Here is a 16,956-nt window from a genome sequence, read left to right as displayed (position 1 = left end):
CGGAAGCAGATGGTTAGAGCTGACACACCCCTGCCATGGTTGATCATACCTGACATGCCTTGGTTGCTCTCTGGACATGCGCTCCAGGAGGGTCTAAGCCAACTTGCTGACTGCTGTCTGCTCAGGGCCAGCTCAAGGCTGGGGTGCACTACAGACATCTAATGAATATAAAATGTTTTTTGGATTAATTAAATTGAACTCCAGGATGGAAGGGGAAAACCCAGGACTTAGGTAGGGTTAGAGCACAAGCAGATGGTGAGGCAGCCTGGAGTGGTCAGTAGGGGAAACGGGGCAGGCAGGGATGGGTGAACAGACATTGGCTATGGAAAGGGTTTGGGTTCCCAGGGAGATGGCTTAGTACTGGGTCCGATACATCTTGCAACATGACCTCAAGCATTTCCCTCCTGCTCTCAGAATGTCAAATCCCACATGTGTAATATGGGATGGTAATTGTGCCTACGTCAAAGGATTATTGTGAGGACTAATGAGATTGCACGAGGAACTGTTAGCCTGGGCTCTGGGCCTGCTGTTCACAGCTCCACCAAGTTCTCCCCACCTCCCTGTCACACACACACACACACACACACACACACACACACACACACACAATCTTCCAGGTCTTGGTAGCTCATGGGACCCCTTCAACCACACAGGCCTTCAGCATGTGACAGATACACACCAAACCCTGCCATACCACTCGGCTCTGCCCCACAGACACACTCAGGTGCCCACCATGCTCCCTTGGGTTCCCCCAATCCCCACCAGTCACCCCACACACACCAGGGCCCCGCCAGTCAGCACCACTGAGGCTGATTAACAAAAACACATCAAATTATTTTACTTCTGAAGTCTCCCCTTTAAGGGGAGCCAGAAAATAGAACATTCTTTTTTGGAGGGAAGGGGATTTAAATTTAAAAAACGAAAAACGAAAAACCAAAAAACTATAATTAGTCAAATACTGATCTCAGGCCCTGTGTGCAGTGGGCCCAGTCCTTGGCTGGTCGCACCCCTGCAGTAGCCCCGCCTCACCCCAGGGGCTGGGGTGGCACCAGGAGGGCCGTGGGGGGAGGCCAGCGGGCCCCTGCTCAGCCCTCCTCCACGGGCGGGCGTCACCACTGCAGGAAGTCCCGGATGAGCTTCCAGAGCTTGGTGACCCACAGATTGACGCCCAGGTCCATCAGGTACTGGATCTCGGGCGTGAGCATGCGCCGACAGAGCTGTGCGTGCCGCCGCCCAATGCTCTTCTTGAGGTTGTAGCCCAGGATGGATTTGGTGCCCAGCGGCTGCCAGGGCTGCATGGCCGAGTCCTGGATGGCGGCGGCGTCCACCGCGTGGCCGCCGTCTATGCAGATGCGGCGCATGCGCTCGTTGGCGCGCCTCAGGGCGGCCACCTCGCGGGCCATGCGCTCGCGCCCAAAGGCCTCCACCTTGCGCCAGAAGCTGGCGTTGAAGTGGCGGTAGAGGCGGGCGTCCAGCACGTTCCAGGCTGTAGCGCGCCGGTACAGCTCGCCGGAGAGGCGCGGCACTGCCGAGGCGCGGCGGGCATTGAGCTTGAAGTAGAGCACGTCCTCCAGCTCCCAGCACAGCAGGTCCTTGAGCAGCACTAGCGACTCGTCGAAATACTCCTGCAGGAGTACGAGGTGGAAGCGGCGCTCCACCTCCAGGATGTGCTCCTGCACCTGCGGGCTGCCGGGGTCCAGGTCGCTGTCGTAGCCCAGGTCGAAGAAGAGCAGGTTGTGGAGGTAGTGGGCGTTGTAGCCGTGGGGGTCGTAGTAGCGGTCTGGGTCCTGCAGGAACTTGGCCAGCTTGTCGCGGCCCGAGAGTTTCCACGTGAAGGGCACCACGGAGCCGAAGTAGTGGAAGGAGGACTCGAAGAGGCGGGCGGGGTCGCGGAGCACAGTGATGAAGGTGGCGTTGGGCGGCACCAGGCCCCGGACCTCGTCGTAGTGGAAGCGCATGTGGTTGCAGATGATGTTGAAGCAGGCCCCGGGCCGGTAGTCCTGCACCAGGCTGCGTGCGAAAAAGGCCGGGTAGTCGAAGTCGTTCCGGCCGTTGGGGAAGGCGAACTTGAGCCCGTGCTTCTGGCCGAAGCGGAACAGGATGTTGAGCAGCGTGCTGCTGGCCGTCTTGTGCGTCTTCATGAACACGATGTCGCGCCTCGGCTGGCAGCCTCCCGCCGAGCCGTTGGCCGGGGTCAGTGCCTCTGGCTCACTCAGGGCCGGGGAGCAGGGTGCTGCGCCCTCGGGGGTCCTGCTGGGGATGGAGTGGTGGCAGAGCCTCAGGACTTAGCACCCTGGGCTCCGCTACCCCAGGTCTAGAGAGCGGGCTGCTGGGGGTGGGGTGTGTGGCAGGGGAGCCCAGGGACCAGATGGGCCTGCGTTCAGGCTGCAAGGCCTAGGTCAGTTGTTTGGCTTCTCTGGCCTTAACTTTCCTCATCTGTGAAACGGGGACAATAAGCCTGTTCGTGGTGTTGCTGTGAGGACAATAACACGTCTCATTCATGGCCACTGTTAAGTACATTTATCATGAATTAGCATTAGGTAGGACCACATGAAACTTTGCAGGCCGAAAATGGTCAGTTATTAGCAGTTTCCTCTAGTTAAACTTAATACCTCCAATTAAGGGCACAGGCTGTGCTGCGTCCTGGGCAGAACAGCCCTGTGGGGAGGTGGGGTGGACTCACGGTTAGGAGCCAGGCTTGGAGGCAGACAGACCCCAGTTTGAATCCAGGCCTGTGCCAGCTGTGTGCTCTTGGACAGGTCCTCCCCTCCTCCTGGCCCCATTGGAGCCCACCGTGCAGATGGTGTTATTTGATTCTTATGCTCCATGTCAGGCTCTGTTACTATACCCACTTCACAGATGAGGACACTGAGGCCTAGGGTTCCACAGGATGTTCTGCTCTCGGTGGGATTTCTGCCTGGCACAGCATGATGTGGGGCACAGGGTGGCCACCCAGGAGGTAACCGTGGTCACGGGGGCAGGAGCCAACCCTCCCCCACCCCCAGCCCTCGGCTGCCCAGCAGGGCCACTCACGTGGAGGCCAGGCCAGTGTGCAGCGGGGGGACGGCGTAGGAGTACAGCAGTAGCAGGAAGCTGGTGAAGAGTGCTCCCAGCACCAGCCCCTTGGCCATGGACTCCCAGCGCTTCTTCTGTGGCAGCGGCATCTCAGACACCTGTGGGGAGTACCGAGCAGGGAAAGCGTTAGGGAGCTGGCCGCAGGGAGCTCCCCCCACCGTCTCAGGCCTGGCTGGCTTGAGAGGCAGCCTTCAACATTGGGACCTGCCTTTGCCAGCTCTGTGGCCCCCCAGCAGGTCCAGACAGGGACAGAAAGACTCTGGGCTGCAGATGGACCCGCTGGGCAAAGCCAATGCAAAGAGAGGCTAGGGAGTGTGGCAGGGAGAAGGTTCTGCTGCCTGGTTCGGTTTTAACTTTTAAGCTGAGTGGTGGGTATGTGGGTGTTCATTAGTTTATTTTTTACACCTTTTGGGGCTTCATGATGAAATCATGTTGTAAGTAAAAAGAAAAAGAAGACCCTTTCCCAGTGCTCTGTCCCCCTAGGCCTGGGGCCAGGTTTGTCTACAGGGAGGGGCCTGGGCCTGAATCCCCCACTTTTCAGAAGGCCCAGCCAGCCCACCTGTCCCCCGTGCCACCCTTCCCAGCTGCCCAGTGAGGGGCCAAGGCTCCTCATCTCTCCTTACTGGCCCCCGTGCCCATGGGGTCTGTAGGGGAGCCAGATGGAGAAACTGAGGCTCAGAGCAAGGAAGGAGAGGGCTCAGATCACACAGCCAGCCCGGCCTCTGCCCACATGCCCATCTTTTCTCGCTGCCGACAGGCAGGGTTAACCGGGTAAGTATGAATTTCAGATAAACAACGAATAGGGACTTCCGTGGTGGCGCAGTGGTTAAGAATCCACCTGCCAATGCGAGGGACACGGGTTCGAGCACTAGTCTGAGAAGATCCCACATGCCATGGAGCAACTAAGCCCGTGCACCACAACTACTGAGCCTGCGCTCTAGAGCCCGCAAGCCACAACTACTGAGCCCGTGTGCCACAACTACTGAAGCCTGCGTGCCTGGAGCCCGTGCTCCACAACAAGAGAAGCCACCGCAATGAGAAGCCTGCGTGCCTGGAGCCCGTGCTCCACAACAAGAGAAGCCACCGCAATGAGAAGCCTGCACACCGCAATGAAGAGTAGCCCCTGCTCATGCAACTAGAGAAAGCCCATGTGCAGCAACAAAGACCCAAAGCAGCCAAAGATAAATAAATAAATAAAATTAAAAAAAAAAACCACAACAAATAAAACTTATTTTAGTGTACACGTGTCCCAAATATTGCCAGGGATATAGTTATACTAAAAATTATTCAGTATGTCTCTGAATATCAAATTTAACTAGATGTCCTGGTTTTTTTGTTTGTTTTCAGTTTGGGGGGGTAGTAGGTTTTAGGTCTAACTGTGGCGACCCTGTCAGCAGGGGGCTGAGGCCTGAGCTGTAATGGGGGCAGTTCAGGCTAAGCCATGGGGGGTCCAGGAGAGAGCTGGGACTTGGGAGCCTTCCCACCGCCCCTTAGCTGCAAAGCCAAGGTCCAAAACTTTCCACTGCTGCTGTGGTGCATGCTGCACTAGGCCCTGGGCCCCAGAGGCCAAGAGAGATCACGCGTGCTGCCCCGTGATCACACGCATGGCACGTCACCACTGACCCTGCGGCCAGAGGTCAGCCAGTCAGCCTGGAGGAGGACCCCATGTAATTCTCCCTGGAAAAGTGACCGGAGGCACCCACAAACCTTTCCCAGAGAATGGGTACTCCAGGTCTGCCTGACCAGCCCCTGAGTTTTCCGCTTCTCATCTAGAAAGTTGTCCTCACAGGAAAGGACATGAAGAAGAAATTTGCAGAGGAAGGAATTATATAAGAGGGAATTTGGGGCTTCCCTGGTGGCACAGTGGTTGAGAGTCCGCCTGCCGATGCAGGGGACGCGGGTTCGTGCCCCGGTCCGGGAAGATCCCACATGACGCGGAGCGGCTGGGCCCGTGAGCCGTGGCCACTGAGCCTGCGCATCCGGAGCCTGTGCTCTGGCAACGGGAGAGGCCACAACAGTGAGAGGCCTGCGTACCGCAAAAAAAAAAAGAGGGAATTTGGCTTCCCTGGTGACAATGACATATCTCTGTTCACTCTTAGGTGGACAAGGTGGACAGGGTCAAGGGTGGACGAGAGTGTGAGACAGTTTCCGGTACTCCTATCAAAGGAGGAAGGTACAAGCTCTTCCAATTCCAACTATTCTGCAAAAACACTTGGGCAAAGTCACCCATGCAAGGGTGTTCATGGAGGTTTGGTCAGAAAAAAGTTAGAAACAACCTCAGTGTCCATCAGCAGGGCACCTGTTCCACAAACCAAGGCCCCTTCCCAGATGGAGGCATCTGTACCCGCTTAACGAAAAACAAAAAAGGAAAACGAAAGAAGGTGGAGCTGAGTGGACTGGCTTGAAAACACACCATGATCTACTAATGTGGAAAAAGAAAGTTCTGGAACACTATGCCCCCAAATCCATATAGGCAATAGGTAAATATACATAGGCCCAGAAAGAAACCACTGTAGGGGCATATTCTAAGTTTTAACAGTGGTATTCTCTGCGTAGCTGGGGGAGGGGTATAAAAGGTAATCGTTTTCTATATTATGCATTTCTGTAAGGGCTGCATTTTTCTTAAGGAGCATGTATTACTTTTAATCAGAAAAAGGCAATAACATGTATTTACTATATTTAAATAGTAGATAAAGCTTGCGAGGTGGGGAAAGTCAGCTAGCGAAGGTCTGGTCATGAAGAGGCCTCAGGAGAGGGGAGGAGCCAACCTGGAAGCCCCGGGCCTGTGTTTCAATCACAGGAACTCCTTGGAGCCTCAGTTTCTCGTCGGTTAAGTGGGGAAGCTGGTAGTGCTGGCTTTTCCTGAGATGGGGCTGGCAAAACGACTAGCGCAAAGTTATCGCTCAAAGAGCGTGGGGACCTGCTCTGGGTTCCTGTCTTTGTCGCCCTCAGGGTGGGCTCCCCCTGAACAAGGAGTGGCTGCCCCCACCCCGACCAAGCACAGACCTGCCCCCTGCCTCAAGTGAACCCACCAGCTTCCTGTTCCTCAGGGGTCCCAACAAATAGCAGGACAGAGCCCTGGGCCAGGCCAGAGCCTCAGATGTGAGCCCCAACCCTGAGTGGGGCCCTGGGCTTCGGTTTCTCTGACTTTAAAATGGGGAGGGGTTCGGATTGCTGCCCTCTAAAAAACCCCGGGGCCCACCCCTGCCCCAGGTGCCCCACTCACCAGGGCACTTTCCAGAACTCTGGGAGGCGGCTGGCAAGGCTCTGGGTGAAGGTCAGGCAGCAGGGGGCAGACCAGCTTCCCAGGACCACCAATCAGGCTCTGCCTGGCCCCGCCCAGGACTGCCCCCTCAACCCCCTTCCCTGCTTCCCTCATTCGTTCATTCCCCAACTTTGGCTTCCTCAAAACCAGCTGGGCCCTGCCCTGATAGGTGCTGGGCCCTGGGCCCTTTCCACCCTCTGATTTCACTTTTGAGTCCTGCTATGAGCCAGGCCCTGGGATGGGGTCTCCTCCAGAGCATCTCACTGACTCCACCCAGCTATCCTGGGAGGCAGACCCCACTGTCACATCCATTTTGCAGATGGGGAAACCGAGGCTCTGGGAGGTGACGTGACTTGCCCAGGGTCGCAAGGCAGCGTGCAGGGCTGGGATTCGAGTTCATGTCTGTTGGCCTGAAATGTGCATTTTCCCGTTTGTCCATGGCGGCCTCTGCCTGGCATGTCCCAGGCCCAGCCCAAGCCCGTGGGAAGGAGGGTGTGCACAGCTGGATGTTCCATCACAGAAGGCTGAGGCTTGCAGGCAGCTGACGGTCCCAGGTCTAAGTCCATGGGGTACCAAGGACAATCTCAGCCTGGCCCAAGCCTCACGGCCTGTAGCCTGGAAGACAGTGCAGCAAGGAGGCTGAGGCTCAGAAACGGCAGAGCCACCATCAAGGTCACACAGTGCAGCAGTAGCAAAGACAGGGCCAGAACCTGAGCCTCTTTCCTCTGCTATGGTGGTGACAGTCCCAGGCACTCAGGGCAGACCATCCCCCCTCCCTAGCTCACCCTATCTATTCCTCTCCTTCTGGGTTACCCTAGCCACATCACCCTCCGTCTGTGCCAATGGCTGGCTCCAGGCCAGGCCCAGCAATCCTCCTGTTTGGCTGGACCAGCACACTCCAGGGAACAAAGGAGAAACAGGACTCATCCGCCACAGCATGCACACGGGGAAACCGAGCCCGGGATGGTGAACCTTCTTGCCTAGAGCATCACCACCAGGCAGGCCTCAGTCCCAGGGTGTCCTGCTCCCCCCAGGGGCCTGTGCGCGGGACAGAGGAAGACACACTCACCTCCGGCCGTGTCTGGATGCCCCTTTTCTCTCCCTGACTGAGCCACATCTGACTCCCAGGCTGCCTCTGTGGTCACTGGGAAACAGGAACGCTCCAATGACACCCAGGAGTGTGCTGGCTGGCTCCCTCATGCTCTAGTGGGTGTGAATATTCATGAGTTCCCTCCCTGGGGAGAGCAGGTGGCATGTCCCTGTACCCTGCAGGTGCTGCCCTGGCCCTCTGCCCCCTGGGTGGTCCCCAACCCTCTCTGGACCTCAGCAGCCAGGCAGCTCCTTTATCCAATGGCTCAGCAAGGCCCCTGGCGTCCTTGGGCCAAGGACAAGCAGCCGCAGAGCCCGGCAGAGAGCCTGGGACCAACTTGAAGGCCACGGGAGGGACAGGGAGGCAGGTGAGTTTGGGGAAGCTAATTTCTCCGCCCATCACATCTCGTTTAAGTCTCACAGCTACCCTATGAGTCAAGTACCACTGTTAGCCACTCCCTAGGTAAAGACACCAAAGCTCAGAGAGGTGAACTCACTTGTCCAAGGTCACACAGTTAGCAAAGAGCAGACAGAACCAGAGTCAAAACAGGGACTTCCCAAACTCTAGGGCTTAAAGATGCCAAGACACAACCTGAGACCAAGATTTGTCTAAAATCTGTGAGAGCCCAGAGAGCAAGCAACTCAACCTGGAAGGCCCGCTGGAGGAAGAGTACCTGACCAGGGCTGGGGAGGTACTGAATCAGATGAGATTCCACCTCTCTGACCTCCAAATCCTTTATCAAAGTACAGTACGGAATCCTGCCTGTCCTGCCTCCACCCTGTGTGAGGGATGGTGGCACAGGACACCCTGGACCAGCCTTGAGGAATTTGGGCCGATCAGAGATGCTGATCCTTCCCAAGGTCTCCCTAGGAAGAGGCAGTTCTAGGGGCCAGAGGCCCTCGGGCTCAGCCCAGGCACTGGAATCTCTCGCATCCTGTTCTTTGCTGGGTTCAGGTCTGTTCTCGCTCAGCCTTGCCCATGGACAGAGGGTGCCCAGAAAAGCCCCACATCCTTCCGTCAGCACTGATGCCCAGAGCTCCCACCATGGCCCATGTGTGGGGCTCTAGGAACCCAGGTATCACCATCAGTTTTTAAATTAATTAATTAAAATTTTAACATCTTTATTGGAATGTAATTGCTTTAAAATGTTGTGATAGTTTCTGCTGTATAACAAGGTGAATCAGCTATACATATACATACATCCCCATATCTCCTCCCTCTTACATCTACCTCCCACCCTCCTTTTTTTTTTTTTAACATCTTTATTGGAGTATAATTGCTCCAATTGTATAAAAGTATAATTGCTTTACGATGGTTAGTTTCTGCTTTATAACAAAGTGAATCAGTTATACATACACATATGTTCCCATATCTCTTCCCACTTGCATCTCCCTCCCTCCCACCCTCCCTACTGTGAGGGTCATTTATCCCACATCGAGCACTTTCATAGGATGAGCAGCTGCCAGTCCCTCCCAAGGAGCAGCAGGCATCTGACAGTGTGCTCTGAATACTCTTTCCCCCAAAGCCCCACCCAGCCAGGGAGCAGCCCAGCAAGCACCCACGAAACAGGGGAGGCCCAGAGTCCTGATCTCCCTGAGTGCTGAACCAGGTCCAGGGCATGGGATAGAGATGTTTTATCTTTTCTGGGCTGAGCTAGCTTGAAGACGGATGCATGGGAGAAAGTTGGGGCAGAGCTGGCATCAAATAGCAGACATGCTGGTTTATGAGCGTGGACTCTGGACCACAGCCCAGTTCTGTGCTCAGGACTTCCCATGCATCACACACCCTCATAATCTTTGCCCTTTAGATCCCCCACTTTGTTGTATATAAGGAAGCTGAGGCACAGGGAGGGGACGTGACAAGCCCAGTGTCACAGAGGGGTAAGAACCTCATCCATGTAGGAGTGGAGTGAAAGCCTTTGAGCAAGAGATGAGATCGTGGGAAGAGTGGGAAGCTAGTAAAGAAGAGTCACATAAATATTTTATTGACACACATATATATCTGTAACAGTAATATATAGTTTTGAAAAAATTAAACATTGAAAGTTTCATATTTCTAAATATTATTTTTGTCATAGTGGATTAAGGCCAACAATAAGGAAAAATCTATTTGTTGCTTCTGCTCTTAATATTTCTATTTGGAATTTGATCACTTCCTTTCCTCTTTGATAACAACCCTACTCTAGTAGCCAATGCATACATTGCATTGTATACATTTTATTCAATTAATTTGATTCAACTGATTTTCATACAGTTCTTTATTAGCTGGCCTTTGGGGTTAGACTTACACAAGCACTAATGCTACAAAAACTTCACTTTAGCATGGCAAATGATCATCTAATAAGAGTTTTGCTAGGAAAATTATTTGAGGAATGCCAGAGGATGCCTAAGGAACATTCTGATCCAGTGATACTCAAAGTAAGAAGCGGAATATAAGATAAACTGGCAAAGATAGAGGGAAATTTCAGTGTAGCATAACATAGGCTTTTACTTTTTTATTATATATTCATTAACATCCAGAAAAACGAAGATGAAATTCTAAAGATGCAAATGCATACTAATGCTCTAATCCTATTGTCAACACCAATTAATTTTGTATGCAATTTTTCTTCCAGAAATTTACATTTCCTCTCCCATAAAATTAGTCTAGAGGCTGGACAAGTTACTAGTAACTAGTTTTTCGATTATGATAAGTGACCATAGCCTAAAACTGGCTATAATACAGACATAACACTCTGAACAGCTTCCTATACACTACCAGTTGTAAGGCTTTGTACAGATATGCCTTACCATCTTACATTCAGTTTTAAAATGTAAATGGTACAGGATATTGATAAACCAATTAGTGCTGATGCAAAGCAAATTCCTCTTTTATCTCAATTACAACATGATAATAGTTCAAGATAGTTTAAGTCTGAGACAAGGGCAACTCAATAAAACAACAGCATCTTGATATGGTAAAGAGGAAAATGTGACTCAATTACTGTTTTAAAAATATCTCAAGGGCTTCCCTGGTGGCGCAGTGGTTGAGAGTCCACCTGCCGATGCAGGGGACATGGGTTCATGCCCCGGTCCGGGAATATCCCACATGCCACGGAGCGGCTGGGCCCGTGAGCCATGGCCGCTGAGCCTGCGTGTCTGGAGCCTGTGCTCCGCAGCGGGAGAGGCCACAACAGTGAGAGGCCCGCGTACCGCAAAAAAAAAAAAAAAAAAAAAAAAAAAATCTCAAGAACTTTGGCTCTTTTCATTGCTTTTATCAAAAGCTATGATATAAAACACTACTCTGATTTTTTACATATTTAGTAAGCAGTTTGGGGAAGTATGAAGAAAACACCTCAATAAAAGCATTTTCTAAAGTAAGAAATGTTTGGGATTAGAAGATGCAAACTATTATATATAGAATGGATAAACAACAAGGTCCTACTGTATAGCACAGGGAACTATATTCAATATCCTGTAATAAACCATAATGGAAAAAGAATATGAAAGGAATATATATATATATATATATATATAACTGAATCACTTTGCTGTACACCAGAAACTCACACGACATTGTAAATCAACTATACTTCAATAAAATAAATTTAAAAAAAGAAAAGAAGAGCCACGTGAAGCCAAGCTTTCCAGAGTGGGAGCGTTGATTGCAGAACCTGCGCCTCCAGCCCTGCCAGAGGGGTCTCTTCCCCCAGTGTCAGTGACGTCGGCTCCGGCTGGTTCTGCCCCCACCGGAAAAAAATTGTTGTAATTATAAAAGCAGCACATGCTCAATGAAAAAAAGTTCAGACACTTACAGAAAAATATAAAGAGCTCCATCCCCAGAGGGCAGCACCCTTAAAGCTTCGGCACAAGCCTCCTCACATTTTTTCTATCAATAGAGGCAATAGGAGGGGTCTCTGTTGGGGAGCACATTTTGTTTTTTTCACATATCAATAGATTATGGACATTGTTTTGTGATCACAATGAGTTTTAAATTGATCTGTTCTGCAGGTATTTACTGAGCACCTGCACTGTGCCCAGCACTGGGGTGCATGATGCCCGGTGCACGGAGCTCGGGCTCTCAGTGCTGGACGTGAGAGAGGAGCAAGCTGACAGCTGCAGATGCTGTGATAGAGGACACCCTGGCAGGGCTTCCTGGAGCACAGAGAAAACACCTGATCCAGCCTGGAGGCGGAAGGAGCGTGGCCAAGGAGACTTGCTGGGGTAGGGGGCCCCAGCGGCAGAAGCTACAGTGTGTTTTCCAATTTCCAAAGGCAGTTAGTTCCCTTTCTCCCTGGGTACATGGCTAAACCACATTTCCCATTCTCCCTTGCAGTTCAGTGTCCTCATGTGACTGAATTCTGGCCAGTGGAATATGAGCAGATAAAGGGCCTCCAAAGACATCGGCTACAGAACATTCTGTGGAACCACTGCTCCTGTGAACCATTCCCTGACTGATGGGCATCCATGCTGTTTGTTCAGTGCGCACACATAGGAACAGGGCTCTGGCAGAGATGGTGGTGGAGTGAGGGTGTCTTAGGGCTGTTTCCTGTGGCTGGAAGGGAATCTTACGGGGACAATGGAGGAGACTTTAAGAATAGAGCAGAAAGACTCTCCCTACGGTGCTTAGAATGCATATTTGACAGCAACTGTTAAAGCTCTAAAAGTGCCTGTCCTCAGACCCAGCACTTCTACCTGTGGGAATTTGTTCAAAGAAGAAAATCTAACAAGAGATCTGAGATGGAGCACAAAGATGTTCATTGTAGTATTATTTAGCAAAGGGGAAAAATAGAAACAACCTAAGTGTCCAACAAGAGGGGATGGTTAAAAATATGTGACATTCATCGAAATGGTCTAATATGTCCTCATTAAAATGATGCCCATAATATTTAATGAAGTAAAAAAACACATATATACACACATATATGTACACACATACACACACATAAATATATACTTACACACATATAATTTTGTTTTACAAAGAGTCTGTATTACTTTGGAAAAAATTAAAAATAACGACGTTTCCATTTTGAAAAACTGCAGTCTGGCTGGAGGAGGAGGGAACCGTGGCTAGTCTGAACCATGCCCCACCTTGTTGTGTGACCACGGCAGGCATGCTGCCCTCTCTGAACCTCAGTGTCCTAAAATGGGGAAGAGACAGCAAGGGTCTGGGACCAAGAAGAGGCTGGAAATTGTGAGCTGCACAGTTGAAGGTGCAGATGGAGAGGTTGGCCCTCCATCCAGGAGCGCTGGGGGACGGACTTGCAAGAATCTGGAAGCTTCCCCCCTCTGAGGCCCTCTGGAGGGGGTGCTGGAGTAGAGATGGGGAGGATCTCCCGAGGGGCACTTCAGCTTTCAGGACCACCTCCAAACTTGTCAAGGAGCCCTGACATCTTGCTCCTACTGCCCCCTTGGCTGGGGGAATGGCTGCAGCTGGGTACCAGGCCTGGCAGCTGATTAAGAGGGCAGCGTTCTTTGATAACTAGAAAACTTTTTGATCTTGCAGGGTCAATCACCTATTTCCACGGTTCCAAATGGCAACCACACAGACAGACACGCTTAGTGTCACCTGCTAGCTCATGTGACGGCGGGGACACCGAGGCTCAGAACTACGAGCAAGCCCACAGGTCTTGCCTCGCTGCTTTGTCCAGGCAAAATCACCACCCCTCCTGATGGCAGATTTGAGTCGCCCCAAAGTAGCTCTAACTGAAGAGTGGCAAAACACACGTTAAGCAAGTAGTCAGTCCCTTCTTTATTAGCTTCAAAATCACTGAGAAGCCCTCAGGTGAGTATGTGAGAGTTGGTAGTATCATTCTCCGTACCTTCTAGCATGACTGAAATGTTTTTAAAAGGGATATCATGCACTTGTTTGCATAAAAATATGTAAAATATAAAGGCTTTTTAAAAGGTGCTGAGCACTTGCTATGCACAACGCCCTGGATCTGCCCGCCCGCCTCACTAATCCTGGAGAGGTCTGCCTATAAATCCCAGCTCCCCAGCTGGGCGACCTTGGGCAGGTAACCTCCCCTCTCTGAGCCTTGGTTTCCTAACAAATGGGGATACTTCAACCTTCTCACGGGTTTGCTGTGAGGATCAAACGGGATGAGGCATAAGGAGCCCTTTGCACACACCTGGGGTTATTATCATGACCCTTCTAGATCCACCTGGCAGGAGAGGCAGGACCCGCCAGTACCATCTCCTGGAGGGCCACCCTCCCCATCCAAGCACCCATACTTCCCATGCTTCAGACCCAAGGTCCCTGACTCCCAGATTTCACATCTGAGAAAGTCAAGGCACACAGAGAGAAGGACTTGCCTAGGGTCCCATGGCAAGTCTGGGCACCACTGGGATCAGATCTGGGGATGCCCAAGCCACACCCCATCTCTGCCCTGGGGCTGGCAGGTAGGAAAGCATGTTTCCTCTGGAACCCCACTTCCTCTGAACCATCACTCCTCACCTGGCTATTCCCCTGACCCCAGCCCACTGACCCCCATGGGCGCTCTGCTCCATCCTGCCCTCCCTGTCTGGAGTAGGACAGGGCTCCTAAACAGGGATGGTCCATATTCCTTGCTCAGTCTGAGGGAAGCAAGAAGCCCTTCACAAGCCTGTTGCCATGCCTGGAATTCCAACATCTGTGTATCGTTCTCCCAGGTTAATCATTGCCTCTTTCACCAGGGTGACACAATTAATCCCTTAAAGCCTAGAGGGAAGGACACACTCCTCCCTTGCTGGATTGGACCCATGCCCTCAAATATCAGACCCATGCGCATCAGACCAGGGGATGCACAGGAGGCAGGCGTGCTTCTTTGTCCACAGGGATTCCTTCAGGCAGGGCTCTGCCCAAGTGAGAAGCAGGGAGGAAGCAGTCCGAGGTGGCAGCTGGGAACAGGGCTCTGTTGTCTCTGCTCCCAGGGTAGCAGCCTGCCCACCCCCCGAGTGTCAGGCAGAGCTGGGAGCTAGGGAGGCAAGGGGGGAGGGGTCCTGAGCTGGGGGCTGGGGGCAGCCATGGAAGGTCTAAGAGGCTAGGACCCCAGAAGGGCAGACAGATCTTGAGCAACGCTGGGGTCCTGAAATGGGGACTCGGGCAAGTCACTGAATTTGGAGTCAGTTTAGCCACATTTGAACTATGTGACCTTGGGCAAGTCACCGAATCCCCCTGAAACTCAGTTTCCCCCCTTGGATAATAAGGTTAGTAACAATGCCTCCTCTGAGGGGCGAGGGACAATGCAGCAGCACATGGTCTGCTCCAGCTCAGGCCTGCCCATGGCCTTACCCTCTCTGGGCCTTAGGTCATCCTCTTTGTAAAGGCAGAGGTTGGATTCTCCCAACTGGATTGTCCTCCTGAGGATTTCCATGGCACCTGTCACCGGGGCAACCCAGGTGATCAGGTGTCAGGTCTGCCACCCTCTCTCCCTCCCTCCTACTGGTGTGGGTTACTGCAGCCAGATGTGTGCCCATCACCTCTCCTGCTCTAGGCAGGTGGGAGGGGGTCCCTGCTGGGAAGGAACCACAGCCTTGTTCTGTAATGTTATCAAAGCACCTTGGCTTGGCATCAACGGGGGCAGACCAAGCTGGACCCCCTTTCTGAGCACTGGTCCAGGGAACAAGGGAACTGTTGGGTTACCTATGGGGCCATTCCTGGATACCAGAGTTTATCCCACTCCCACAAGCCTTTCCTTGGTGGCCTTGCACCCTAAGTGGTAGAGGACAGGGCCTTCCCCAGGCAGAGGGGATCCATTTTTTACGCTGATGCCCAGCCCCTGCTCTGACGGCCCCTCTTCTGGGGAGGGCTGGTGGGAAGAGGGAGATCCCTGCCCCTCCTCCCCCAGGGCTCTGGCACCACGTCCAAGATTAATGATTAATGAACTCCCAGTTCCAGCCCAGCTCCAGCCCCACCCGCCCCAAGACCAAGGACTGGGTAAACCCTAGAAATGGGACCGTGGGGAAGAAACCAAGGGCCGGGCGAGCACCAACCTGCGCCACCCCCCTCCCCGCCCCCCCGCAGGCCCCAGCCTTCCCACCCTCTCTCAGCTAGGACAGGTGCGTGAGCCCCGAAGCGGTAGTGTAGCACTCCCTCACCACTCAGGTCTAGAGTCTGGCGTGCGCAGCCCCAGTTCCGGGCGTGGGCAGCGCGGGCTTGGATCCCAGGGGGTAGACTGAGGCAGGGCGCAATCTGGTGATGGGTGCTGGGCCCCCAGGACGTACCTTGTCCCCGTCCTTCTCGGCCTTGGCGTGCAGGCTCGGCCCCGGGCCGCGCCGCCCGGGCGCTTACTAAGGCGGCGGGGCGTACCCGCCGGGTCCCCCTGCTCGGCCGGGCCTGGACCATGTTCCCGCCCCCGCCGCCGCCGCAACCTCTCCGGCCAGGTGCTGCCGCCAGCCTGGCCCGGCCCTCCCGGCGCCGCGGCCAATGGGCGCCCCGGGCCCTGGCACCCTCCCCTCCCCTCTGCGCCTGCCCGGGTCGCACAGAAGCCGCATTCAGCGCGCCGGGGCGCAACGTCGCGCCCCCGCCGCTGGCCCAACAAGGCGCGTTTGTCTCGGATGTGCCAACGGGGCCATTGTCCTGCCGCCGGACCCTGAGGCTCGGCTGAGCTCCCAGCTCCGTAGAGGATTCGAGGGTGCCTGGGAAACGGGGTGGCGTGGTGATGGTGAGGGCAGCCCAGCTCTGGGAAAAAGGAGGAGGCTACACTAGCTGCTTAACTTTATTCACTGGAAGATATGGCCTGTGGCTCTAAAGTCAGTGCCTGGGGACACATTTTTAGCATCTGAAATGTGGATGAGAGGAGTAGGGCTGGTCATACCACCGGGAGGTCTCAGCTGACGCCCCCCTCTCCAAGGTGCCCATCACTGAGCACAGCGCCATCAGGATGCAGGTGCTGCATTCAGGATCTCTTTCCAGTCCCAGGCTTCCCTCCTTCACCCCAGAGGAGCAGGCCCAAGGATGGGGATTAGTGCCTGCCTGGAGCTGAGAATGCTCAGCTCCAGCTGTGGGCAGTGCAAAACCAGCTGGCCACCCAGTGGGGCATAAGCCACGTCAGAGCCCCACTGCCCCTGCTATTACTGGGCGACTCCGGAATGGGGAAAATTCCACATTAGCATGACTGCCAGGGACTTTTCCATATCTTTTTTTTTTCCTATTTATTTTTGGCTGCGTTGGGTTTTCATTGCTGCGCGCAGGCTTTCTCTAGTTGCGGTGAGCAGGGGCTACTCTTCATTGCAGTGGGCGGACTTCTCATTGCGGTGGCTTCTAACGGAGCACGGGCTCTAGGCACGCGGGCTTCAGTAGTTGTGGTATGAGGGCTCAATAGTTGTGGCTCGTGGGCTCTAGAGTGCAGGCTCAGTAGTTGTGGCACACAGGCTCAGTTGCTCCACAGCATGTGGGATCTTACTGGACCAGGGCTCGAACCCGTGTCCCCTGCATTGGCAGGCAGATCCTTAACCACTGTGCCACCAGGGAAGTCCAGGATTTTTCCATATCTGATGGGCCCGCTCTCTGGCCTTGCCCTGGCACCCCTGCCGTGGCCCTGGGATGTACATACACCCAGGCA

The 16,956-nt window shown here is 53.6% G+C and overlaps 1 protein-coding gene across 3 annotated transcripts; it reads right to left on the bottom strand.

Annotated features, from left to right (window-relative positions):
• Positions 1-813: 813 nt before the first annotated feature.
• Positions 814-15,678, bottom strand: GAL3ST1 (galactose-3-O-sulfotransferase 1). Of its 3 annotated transcripts, none has more exons than XM_065890129.1 (3): positions 15,617-15,678; positions 3,034-3,173; positions 814-2,250 (listed from the first exon to the last, which is right to left on the bottom strand). In XM_065890129.1, exons 2-3 carry the CDS (start codon positions 3,162-3,164, stop codon positions 1,110-1,112), a joined length of 1,272 nt encoding a protein of 423 aa, XP_065746201.1. In that variant the 5' UTR covers positions 3,165-3,173; positions 15,617-15,678; the 3' UTR covers positions 814-1,109. The 3 variants fall into 3 exon arrangements, with proteins under 3 accessions (XP_065746201.1, XP_065746199.1, XP_065746200.1); XM_065890127.1 differs by lacking the exon at positions 15,617-15,678 and adding an exon at positions 7,410-7,703; XM_065890128.1 differs by lacking the exon at positions 15,617-15,678 and having other exon boundaries at positions 1,110-2,253; positions 3,034-3,164.
• Between the last annotated feature and the right edge of the window lie 1,278 nt (positions 15,679-16,956).

The sequence above is a fragment of the Phocoena phocoena genome, chromosome 13 (genome assembly GCF_963924675.1).
Source record: "Phocoena phocoena chromosome 13, mPhoPho1.1, whole genome shotgun sequence".
Classification (NCBI taxonomy): Eukaryota; Metazoa; Chordata; class Mammalia; order Artiodactyla; family Phocoenidae; genus Phocoena; species Phocoena phocoena.
This window is presented reverse-complemented; position numbering and strand designations above follow the sequence as displayed.

Excerpts from the sequence above, each read along its gene's own strand:
- GAL3ST1 (XM_065890127.1), bottom strand. The coding sequence starts at position 7,457 with ATGTGGCTCAGTCAGGGAGAGAAAAGGGGCATCCAGACACGGCCGGAG. Across the intron at positions 3,174-7,409 it reads GCATCCAGACACGGCCGGAG|GTGTCTGAGATGCCGCTGCC; the intron begins GTGAGTGTGTCT and ends TACTCCCCACAG. Across the intron at positions 2,251-3,033 it reads CACACTGGCCTGGCCTCCAC|GACCCCCGAGGGCGCAGCAC; the intron begins GTGAGTGGCCCT and ends CATCCCCAGCAG.